This window comes from Harmonia axyridis, chromosome 1 (genome assembly GCF_914767665.1).
Source record: "Harmonia axyridis chromosome 1, icHarAxyr1.1, whole genome shotgun sequence".
Classification (NCBI taxonomy): Eukaryota; Metazoa; Arthropoda; class Insecta; order Coleoptera; family Coccinellidae; genus Harmonia; species Harmonia axyridis.
Genome location: NC_059501.1, coordinates 72,661,014 through 72,671,537, shown reverse-complemented (window position 1 = coordinate 72,671,537; position 10,524 = coordinate 72,661,014). Strand labels below are relative to the sequence as shown.

General features: G+C 32.9%; 3 protein-coding genes and 1 long non-coding RNA gene across 6 annotated transcripts; 1 reads left to right on the top strand and 3 right to left on the bottom strand.

Moving 5' to 3' along the window:
- Nucleotides 1-1,065: 1,065 nt before the first annotated feature.
- On the bottom strand, nt 1,066-2,568 carry LOC123679430 (valacyclovir hydrolase-like). Of its 2 annotated transcripts, none has more exons than XM_045616949.1 (5): nt 2,306-2,568; nt 1,973-2,230; nt 1,769-1,922; nt 1,464-1,716; nt 1,066-1,409 (listed from the first exon to the last, which is right to left on the bottom strand). In XM_045616949.1, exons 1-5 carry the CDS (start codon nt 2,426-2,428, stop codon nt 1,310-1,312), a joined length of 888 nt encoding a protein of 295 aa, XP_045472905.1. In that variant the 5' UTR covers nt 2,429-2,568; the 3' UTR covers nt 1,066-1,309. The 2 variants fall into 2 exon arrangements, with proteins under 2 accessions (XP_045472905.1, XP_045472913.1); XM_045616957.1 differs by having other exon boundaries at nt 1,973-2,243; nt 2,306-2,486.
- Nucleotides 2,569-3,813: 1,245 nt separating this feature from the next.
- On the bottom strand, nt 3,814-5,279 carry LOC123679319 (valacyclovir hydrolase-like). The gene is made up of 5 exons (XM_045616911.1): nt 5,030-5,279; nt 4,715-4,972; nt 4,483-4,636; nt 4,022-4,274; nt 3,814-3,966 (listed from the first exon to the last, which is right to left on the bottom strand). The coding sequence occupies exons 1-5, from the start codon at nt 5,147-5,149 to the stop codon at nt 3,861-3,863; spliced, it is 891 nt and encodes a 296-aa protein (XP_045472867.1). The 5' UTR covers nt 5,150-5,279; the 3' UTR covers nt 3,814-3,860.
- Nucleotides 5,280-5,363: 84 nt separating this feature from the next.
- LOC123679765 lies at nt 5,364-6,357 on the top strand. 2 transcript variants are annotated; one of them, XR_006747433.1, is made up of 3 exons: nt 5,369-5,653; nt 5,786-6,016; nt 6,189-6,357. It is a non-coding gene; the product is annotated as an uncharacterized LOC123679765 (long non-coding RNA). The 2 variants fall into 2 exon arrangements; XR_006747437.1 differs by having other exon boundaries at nt 5,364-6,016.
- LOC123679250 (valacyclovir hydrolase-like) lies at nt 6,083-8,668 on the bottom strand. Its single transcript, XM_045616783.1, has 5 exons — nt 8,026-8,668; nt 7,290-7,547; nt 7,081-7,234; nt 6,615-6,867; nt 6,083-6,559 (listed from the first exon to the last, which is right to left on the bottom strand). The coding sequence occupies exons 1-5, from the start codon at nt 8,140-8,142 to the stop codon at nt 6,439-6,441; spliced, it is 903 nt and encodes a 300-aa protein (XP_045472739.1). The 5' UTR covers nt 8,143-8,668; the 3' UTR covers nt 6,083-6,438.
- Nucleotides 8,669-10,524: the final 1,856 nt, after the last annotated feature.

Genomic DNA, 10,524 nt, shown 5'->3' with positions numbered 1-10,524 from the left:
TTTCAATAACTTCGTATATACACTGCTCCAAGACATTTATTTGATCCAATAAGATGTTGGGGGTACATGTAACGATGAATAAAGCATATTTACAGGGTGTTCTTGAATTAGAGGTTCAAAGGAAAATGAGAAATTCCTTGCATAATTAAAAAACTGCTATAAACATGGTCCACAAACGCTAGTCCTACTTTATTGTGATGGTTATACCAGATTATCTTTTTCTTCATTGCAGATTGGGTAAATAACTTATAATTAATATATTTATTGCAACTCACTAACTGGATCTATATAATTTGGATTTTCCAAAAAATACTAGAGAATTCTACAATTTTTTTTCCTCCAAATCTGTAGCGAATACTACTGAAGTTTCTTTTTAAATTTTACTAAATTACCACTGGTCCACCAAAAAAATGTACTAGAGGAAACAAGAGAGTACTGTTCCAGAAAAAATGTCATCCTCTAGATTTGCATTCAAAATTGTCATATCATTTGATGAAAACTGTAAATTGGAATATCTATGCCAAATTAAAAAGTTAAATATCTTGTGAAGGGAAGCTGCTATGAGAAAAAAACACCCTGTTTCTCTGAAACAATGCCAGTGTTTCCTGCAGGTACATTTTCGAAAAATTGAGGAGTTATCATAGAATGGCAGGCTGATTTGATGTGTCGCATTTATCGATTGCCAAAAAGCTTCAACTCTATAGAGAAAATGGTGATCATGCCAGAAGAACTGAACAGAATAGGTAGAATACCTACTACTACGTCAAGCGTTTGTCACCAAAATAATGTTGCATCTCAGGGAATTTGTTTAAGTTCAGAAAAAGAAACATTCCCAGAATTTAAGAATTAGATAGTCAAACCTATATTTTCATTTGTTTGTTCAAGGTTTTTTATCGTGATTGGCTTAAGTTTATGAAACCTGCATAGGCACAGGTTATTTTCAGTTATGCCAATATTGTAGTGAATATAATATTTTTTATCACAAAGTAGTTGAAGTTATCAATTTTTGATCCAAACTTCAGAACAAATAACCCCAGGTTTCAATTTCATCGATAGATAACCATAAAAATATTATATTGATATTTATTACGTTTCTTACACTTTTTTATTTCACAAACAACTCATTGCTCTAAAGTTTTTTTAATAATGAAAATATAAATCAAAACACCAAATAACTATTAAACAAAAAATATTTTCTCGATTGATTTCGAAGCACTCAAAAGCTTCAATATCTTATAAACAGAAAGTATATAAGGCAGTATTTCATCTTTTTACCCAACCAAAGTTCTCTACAGGATGAGAATGTTATTCATTTCATTTTACTGAGTAAAAATTCTGTTACAATATCATTAAACTCTTTGGCATATCTCAGATGAATATTATGTTTTCCTTCAGGAAATCGATGTAACCTGAAAATAAATTCTGTAGAGTAATAGGAAACATGAATGTTCAAAAATGTCTACTTTGCCCTCTTGATTTTCGTCATTAAATGTTCAGGATGTTCAAGGCCAACCAGAGGATCCTTGTCACCATGTAATATTAATGTAGGACATTCAATTTTCTCCAAAAGATATCCACAAATATCTCCTCCTTTTCTTTTTATTTCCAGCATGGCATCACACCAGCTATTTTGAACGTCTTGTAATGTTTCCGCTCCATATAACTTCTTCAGGGGAGCTGAAGCTCTTTCAGACCAATTTTTGATATTTCTAATACCTACAAAGAACTTCATATTACAAAAATTGTATTAGTTTCTTGAAAAACTCACTTTCATAATTCTCTATATCTTTGGAATGCACATAAGAATTAGCACCCCATATCACCAATTTTTCAATGGATTGTGGATACTTTGCCGCAAAGATCATTCCAGAGATTCCACCATCACTCCAACCTAACAAAGAAAATGGCTCAAATTTTAGAGCCTACGAAATCTTGCTGAATGGAGAATATCATTCATCTTATATCGAGTTACCTTTATCAAGTCATTAGCAGTATCCGCATCTTCCTCATAAAATTTTGAGGTCAATATCCTTTCTGGTGGTCTACTGAAACCATGACCTGGAGGTTCCCAAACTAATACCGTGAATACGTCTTGGTTCAAACCTTCTATTTGAGGTTTAAAATCACTCCAAATGGTACCTAAAGCACCAGGAAAGCACATAATATTATTTGGGCCATTACCAATCTTTAGATAATTTATTTTTTTGGAATTGATATCGATGAATTCTTCCTAAAATAAAATTCTATTGAGAATAACTAAGCTTAGTTTTGTTTATTCATTTGAATATTGATTATGAATAGTAACCTTTGGTTTTATTGAAAATGCCATTTTCTGGCGATTCATATGAAATAGGGTATTTTTGGATGATAAAAACTTATGGAGAGTCTTCAAAATTGCCATGTTTTTGTACTTATCAATAGAGTGCATTAATTAACGAGTTAATAGAACAATTTTTATTTTTCCGTAAAAAACTCCAAAATATTTGATAACTAATCAATGTCATATGAAGGTTATCAGTGTCAATTATGCCAAATCGACGTGCTTGGTCTATTTTTATTACTATTCAAAAGGAGTTCGATTACTAATGAATCAACTGGTTCATTAAATTCGTCGATCTTTGTCCCTAGCTAACTTAGCCCTTCACAAAATTTGACAAATTCGCGAAGGGGAGTTCCCCGATTCGGGTAGGTATTTTATCCACTTCCAGTGGCGTAGCGAGGGGAAGGGAAGTCATCATGCCCAGAGCGCTTCTCACAAAAGAGTGCCAAATGGTCCGCAAAACAAAAAATTGGCTAAAATAATTACAATATCAGCAAAAATTTAATTTGACTCAATTTCTGAAACAAAGATGTCTAAAATAGAATCTAAATATAAAATAAATCAGGAGAATATACAATTCTTCTCATAAAAATGATATCACATAAACTTATCTTATTCATCTTGAACAACTGAGAAACTATCGAACAGACGTGAAAATTAATAATTTTAAAAATTCTATTTAGCTGAGTCGTGAGGTTGAATAAGCAACCACTGTGTGTGCATCACATATTTATACCATCTGGCGTTTAAATATATTGGTGACCCGAGTATGAAATATCTCTTCGAATTTGAAACCTTTGCGACTTACAGAAGTATTGAAATTGGTCAATCGACCAGAGATAGTCAAAGGGTTCATTTTTTAAGGTGAGCTCACTCTTAGTGCAGTGGCGAAATATCAGGGTAGGGGTTGCCAAAGGGCGTACTTTACATTAAATATCTCTTGAGAATTCTTCTAAATATCAAACTATTAGCATAAAGGTCTGTTTATATTACTAAAACATTTAGTTAGGTTGATCTTTTAATCCGAAATCTGGTTTTTGGGATAATCCAACTTTTTGTTGTTGACTGATTATACAGCATTCAATCTGAAGTAACTTTTGGGTGGTAATATTGCGGAGTCAAATACATTTTTATTCATAAAATAAATTTCTTTTGACACCATTATTAACAAAACCTCTGAAACTTATACTCATATTGAAAAATTGTGAAAATCGTTTAATTTTTAATATAGGCACTACATGTGAAAGTATAATTTATTTATTTATTCATTTGTTGCTTGTACCTTTCGATAAATTCCATCAAACCTATATTGTAACAAATTTCCCTATTTTTTGTTTGTCTGTATTAACTTATAGCGTATTCGACTGGCTACAGCAGTGCGAATTAATTCGAATTTTTGTTGAGCTAAATGACATAATCAGCTCGAATTAATTCAAACTGGTGCAGTCAGTCGAATACGCTATTAATTTACAATAATTCGGAAAATGAATTAATAGTATTATTATTACTTATTCGCATTTAATCTGAACTGAAATCAATATTAACAAGAATGATCTTCATTCAAAAGAAATTTTGTTATGATTTCGTTGAATTCATTTGCATAACGTAGGTGTATATTGTGCTTGCCATCAAGAAATATATGTAACCTGTAACGAAATCTTGAAATTGCAATACCTAAAAAGTGTATTAACAATGCTTTACCTTGATCCTTTTATATTATCATGAAGATACTGAGCATGTTCGGGGGATACCACAGGATCTTTAGCCCCATGCAAGATGAGAGTAGGACATTCAATATATTTGAGGAGAGTAGTTGAAATATCACCCCCTTCATTCACAATCTTCCTATTAGCTTCAAATATGTCATTTTGTATCTGTCGTAATGTTTCTTCACCATAAATTTTTAACAATGGAGCCTTAGCATTTTCTGACCAATTATCTATGTCTTGTATTTCTGAAATGAATACATTAATTTGACAATCTGCATTGCCTAAAGAATTAACATGAGAAAGATAAAAAGTTATACAGATTCAAAGGAATTATGAAAACAAGTTGTTCTGTTAACTTGCACAAGCTCTAAGCTACGAAGTTTTGTCTCTGCCCGATATCCACAAAGATAATGACACTAACATAATCATAAAAATAAATTCATATCTCCATACTTCCATATCTCTCAAAATCTTCTAATGTTAGATATGAACAGCAACCCCATACCACCATTTTATCGATAATATTTTTATATTTGGCCGCTAAAATCAATCCAGCATTACCCCCATCACTCCAACCAATTAATGAGAAGGATTTCAATCCAATAGCCTGAAAATTAAAACAACATAATTTCATGCAACGGTATACCATGTGGCAATAAAATGTCTAAAAACATATTAATCGTACTTTAATGAATTTATAACCGATGTCTGCATCTTCATGAAGGTACTTTGAAGTATATTCTCTTTCAGGTGGTCTGCTTTTTCCATGACCTGGTGGTTCCCAAACATAAACTGTGAATTCCTCTTTATTTAAGTTTTCGATTTGTGGTTGGAAGTCCGACCAGATTGTTCCAAGAGTACCAGGAAAGCATACTATATTTTTCGGGCCTTTACCAACTTTCAGATAGTTAATTTTTTGTGAATTTATATAAATTAAGTCTTCCTGTAACAAAATATTTCAGTTTATATTAACTCTGCATATACAAGTGAAAAAATTTACTTTAAATTTGGAAGAAGTTGAGTTTGATTGACGAGTATTCCTATGAACCAACAATTTTCTTGCACAATTCACCGAGTTCTGCATCAAAATTTTTTGCTTCATCAGAGAAAAAATCAACATGGATCGCAATCCTCATTCAATTTTCTCGAAAAATATACCAAAATGGTATTCGGTAGATAGAAATAGTGACCTCTAGCGTTCAGGTGACCTATGAACTAACCAATGATCTAAATAAATTATAGGAGTATACTAATAATTGGTATCACTAGATTATTGGAATTGATTGATAATATCAAGGAATCCTATAATATCACAGTAATATCGCAGACCAATAGTAATCTGTGAATATATTTGTAAATCATCATTTGTGTGTTTTGAAAGTTGCATATATACCTTTGCTCAGAGGAATAACAAATATTTGAACAATTGTTATAAAACTTATAGATCTGTTATAAACCTCACCATCAGCTCAAAGAAATGAATAAAGAATGGACAGAAGACTCAGAAAATTATGATGTGATACCTCCAAGCTGAAGGAAACGGGGAAGGCTAAAGAAAAAGATGGAATGTCAAAAGCAAAAAGTTTCAGGGATCTCAGGATAGTTAATGGAATTACCGAACTAGGTAAAAGATAGGCATAGGACTACGCTGAAAGGCATTCAAAAACTCAAAATTCGTTGCCATCTTGTAGAAAATATTACCTGTGTGCACTTTGCTAATAGTCGCTTCATTAATTAAATAACTGGTTTTTAGCAGTGGTTGGAGCAATAACAACGAAATAGAACCCAATGCTGCAAAGATCAACTTACTTTTGTGAGAAAACCATCAAGTTAACCGATATCCAGAGAAAGTTAATCGATATCTGGAAATATCCAGACGAAACTGTGTAATCGGGATATGAAGTTGCTATGATAATAAGTAACGGCTCATGCATCTGGCTTCAAAAAAGAGACAAAAAGGCGTCTCTATATTCCTCTGAGATTAAAGGTAAGCTTAAATCAAAGTGTTTGCCTTAACAAGTATAATTTGGTTGAAAAGGAAGTAAACAAATTATAATGGTTTATTTATTTAAAATTTTTTGAGAGTTCATGACATAGTATAAATACATTAATATCTCTTGACAATTCATATCAATAGTAAGCTATTATTCCAAATTTAGGTTGGTTAGTATGCTGCTTCAGACCCTGTTCTCCTAATCCCAAAGATCAGGAGTTCAAGCCCTAAGCTTAGAAAGTAGTGATGAACTAAGGGATAAACAATCAATAGTGATGTGGCTGAAGTGATGATGGAACACAGCAACACCAAGTCAACATAAAACAAAACCGTTTCTCCTAACTTGCAAAAACTCTAAGCCTCTAAGGGATCCTATAGGGGTCTAGAAGACTCGAGATGGACAACTTAAACAAACATTAATTTTCCATCAACTTCTTCACTTGATCTTCATCTAAAAGAAATTTTGTTACGATTTCATTGAATTCATTTGCATAACGTAGGTGTATATTGTGCTTGCCGTCTGGAAATATATGTAACCTGTAACGAAATCTTGAAATTGCAATACCTGAAAAGTGTGTAAACAATGCTTTACCTTGATCCTTTTATATTCTCATGAAGATACTGAGCATGTTTGGGGGATACCAATGGATCTTTAGCCCCATGTAAGATGAGAGTAGGACATTCAATATATTTTAGGAGAGTAGCTGCAATATCACCTCCTTCATATAAAATATCCACATTAGCCTGAAATGTACTGTTTTGTATCTCTCGTAGAGCTTCTTCACCATAAATTTTTAATAACGGGGCCTTAATCTTTTCTGACCAATTATCTATGTCTTGTGTTACTGAAAAGAATACAATAATTTGATAATCTTCATTGCCTAACGAATTGGCACAAGAAGGATTAGAAAATAATACAGATTTAAAATAATTATCAGAACAAGTGGTTTTGCTAATTTGTACAAGCTCTGAGCTTCTACAAAGTTTTATCTCTGCCAGACATCCACAAAGATAATGACACTAAGCAATAAACACTATCATAAAAATAAATTCAGTACTTTCATATCTGTCAATATCTTCTTTTGTTAGATACGAGCAGCAACCCCATAACACCATTTTATCGATAATATTTTTATATTTAGCTGCGAAAATCATTCCAGCATTACCCCCACCACTCCAGCCAAGTAACGAAAAGGATTTCAATCCAATCGCCTGGAAAAATAAACAACATAATTCAAAACAACCATGTAAGAATACAATCATATACTTTAATGAATTCATAACCCATATCAGCATCTTCTTGAAGGTACTTTGAAGTGTATACTCTATCGTGTGGTGTGCTTTTTCCATGACCTGGTGGTTCCCAAACATATACTGTGAACTCCTCTTTATTTAAGTTTTCGATTTGTGGTTGAAAGTCTGTCCAAATTGTTCCAAGAGTACCAGGAAAGCAAACAATATTTTTCGGGCCTTCACCAACTTTCAGGTAGTTAATTTTTTGTGAATTTATATAAATTAAGTCTTCCTGTAACGAAATATTTCGGTTTATATTACAGAGAAAAACTAGATTTATTATACAAAATACTGTTGACTTCAGTCTTTCAGCCGAATACGTCAATTTATATTTTACAAAAAATAATATTTGATTTCAAAAGATTTCATTCTAATTTTGTTGCTTTCAATAAAATTGGAAAAACATCTTTTGAAATCAACCAACTTTCAGGTGGTTAATTTTTTGTGAATTTATAGGTATAAATATTAAGTCTTCCTCTGTGATGAAATATTTTATATTACAGAGAAAAACTTGATTGATTATATTAAAAGCTATCGACTTCACTCTTTCAGCCGATAACATTAATTTATATTTCACAAAAAGTTATATTTGATTTAAAAAATATGTTATTCCAATTTTATTGAAAGCAATAAAATTAGAAAGAAATCTTTTGAAAGCAAATAACAGCTGATAGTTCTGGTAATATATAAATATGTAAAAAATTATTTACCTTAAATTTAGAAGAAGACGACTTTGGTCTACGGATATTCCTATGAATCAAAAATTTCGCAAAATTCTGCGAGTTTTGAAAAAAAATTCGTGACGTTATCTTGGACCAGGCCATCATCGATATAATTCGCCAACCAGGAAGTTGCGTTAATTTTATCGAAACATTTGAAGGAAATAAAAACCATATCCGGTAAAGTAAATATGTATAGTTTTAAGAAGTGACCTCTAGTTTTTGATTATTTAAACTATTATTTTATATACAACATGGGCGGAGCCAGAACTATGCGAAATATTATATTGTAATAAGGTTATACAAATGTTCTCATGGTTGTTCTAAGTATAAAGATAAGGCTGCAAATCTGCAACTTTGAGGACGGTATTTCCACAGTATCTTCATAAAAAATATGCTCTTGTACTTTATGTATTGCAGTGCATGACATCTCAACTTTGCAATTACTGATGATACTATGTTTACTATATTTTTCTAAAAGTCATGATCTATGCATTGAACTATTAGTGTCTTTCCTCTTCTGTTGATATAATTCAAAAGTTTGTATATTTCGATGAGTTCTTTAATCATTCCCGGGTTATAGCTCTCAAAATTTGCGAGAATTTCTGCTTTGAGAATAAGATGTTGTGTCAGGTGCGGATCCAGAGGGGGAGCCATGGTCCCTATTCAGTTTTTAATATTTGATCATTTTGTTTTACATATTTTATATTTGATTATGTTCCATTTTTGATTGAAGAGAAATAAGTGTTTATTTATTAGGTGCAGAAAAAATAAATCCATTATTTTTCCCATAGATAGCTTTCGTTACCTGCATCTCGCGTTCGACCGGGTTCCACTAAATGGCGTTAAAAAGATGAGATTTCGTACTACAAAAACTTTTGTGATAAGTTTACTCAGTTTAGTTTTAGCACGCGTAAAAGATGGACACTATAGCATATATCTTGAAACACTTGGCGACTGGTGATGAAAAGTAGACCATTTACGACAACGTCAAGCAAAAACGGTCGTGGTCGAAACACGGTGAGCCATCGGAAACGGTTTTGCTGTGTGTTTAGTGGGATTGACAGGGAATTATCTACAAAGAGCTGCTCCCCTAAAGCACAACTGTTAACTTGGATCTGTAGTTATCGAACAAAACACAGCGTATATTTGACCTAAATTGGATCATTCTAACTATGGTAATTGAAGCCTTGTTCTTTATGCAAAAATAAAGGATTTCTTTTTACAACACCTTATACTTTCTTGCGCCTGAGTTTTCTTTTTGAATAAATCTACATATATTTATGAAATATGTGAAATTTTTTGAACTTGTTTTTGTCCTACAAAAATTTTTGAAACTGAAGGAAAAATTCCGCTATTTTGCTAACCTTTATGAGCCGTGACTTTCTATGCCCCTCTCCCTCAAAAATCGCTTGGATCCGTCCCTGCAGCCACACAGGAAATGTCAATCGCCTTTATATTGGGCGAAAGTTTAGCTTAAGCTACGGTCATCTTATTAGTTTGATCGCGTATATCGTTTGTAGCCTCTCCTAAATAGTCTTTAATATCTTCAATCATAAAATAGCTTCGATAAAATGTCTGTCAATGATGGCCAATGGCGATACAGACACTCTATATGTATAGACCTTGACAGACACTGGATGACTCTTCAACCCAAGTTACGAGACAACCTGTGTAATATACAGACCTTGAGCTACGGTTTCCTAGGGAAGTCTCTATTCGACGAATTGATATCTAACCAATCGCAATTCTTGCAATCGCGTGTAGTTCCGCTCAGCTACTACAATCGACACCTGTGACCTGAGCATGCCTACCGCAGTTGCAGACGATACTTGAAAACACCGACTAAACCACGGCTACAAATCCCGGAATTTTCTGATTCTAGTGATAATTTGTGCAGAGTTACCTCTTCACGATGGTTTGAGAGGGTGTGTCTTAGGCAGAGAACACTGGTTAGCTTAACTGAAGAGTCCACCAGCGATCTCGGTACGAAACATCTAACCCCTGTGAGAGGGCGCACCTCGTAACTTGGCTCTAAAAAAAATTGAGCCTAAAAATGGCGAATGGGGTCATAGAACTTGGGAATACAATTAACTGAACTGAAATTTTTGGGCCTGATAGTATTTGATTGTATAAAGAACAAATTTATTTAATTGAAGAATACCACATCAGTGACTAAATTAAATGGGCCTCACATGTGAGGCCCATTTAATTCAAAATGCATTTTGAATAAATCCCAAAAATCAGGTAAATGGAGAATGTAAACAAAAAGCCGCCATATTTAGGCTCAGCCATTCAAAAACGATACCACGCTTGTGGCTGTGGTTTATTAAGTCACCTGTACTTGGCTCGAGAAAGACAAGCCAAAGTACCTTGAATGCCTAGGGTGGTGGATATTTAAAAAACCTCTATTGGGTTTTAGTTTAACACACAAGTTGTCGATATTATTTTGGGTCGTTTCAAAAAACATCAATTCTTCAAATTTTTCTT

Excerpts from the sequence above, each read along its gene's own strand:
- LOC123679250 (XM_045616783.1), bottom strand. The coding sequence starts at position 8,142 with ATGATGGCCTGGTCCAAGATAACGTCACGAATTTTTTTTCAAAACTCG. Across the intron at positions 7,235-7,289 it reads TGGGTTATGAATTCATTAAA|GCGATTGGATTGAAATCCTT; the intron begins GTATATGATTGT and ends TTATTTTTCCAG. Across the intron at positions 6,560-6,614 it reads GAGAATATAAAAGGATCAAG|GTTACATATATTTCCAGACG; the intron begins GTAAAGCATTGT and ends ATTTCGTTACAG.
- LOC123679430 (XM_045616949.1), bottom strand. The coding sequence starts at position 2,428 with ATGCACTCTATTGATAAGTACAAAAACATGGCAATTTTGAAGACTCTC. Across the intron at positions 1,923-1,972 it reads CTGCTAATGACTTGATAAAG|GCTCTAAAATTTGAGCCATT; the intron begins GTAACTCGATAT and ends AAGATTTCGTAG. Across the intron at positions 1,717-1,768 it reads AGATATAGAGAATTATGAAA|GTATTAGAAATATCAAAAAT; the intron begins GTGAGTTTTTCA and ends AGTTCTTTGTAG.
- LOC123679319 (XM_045616911.1), bottom strand. The coding sequence starts at position 5,149 with ATGTTGATTTTTTCTCTGATGAAGCAAAAAATTTTGATGCAGAACTCG. Across the intron at positions 4,637-4,714 it reads TCGGTTATAAATTCATTAAA|GCTATTGGATTGAAATCCTT; the intron begins GTACGATTAATA and ends TTTAATTTTCAG. Across the intron at positions 3,967-4,021 it reads GATAATATAAAAGGATCAAG|GTTACATATATTTCTTGATG; the intron begins GTAAAGCATTGT and ends ATTTCGTTACAG.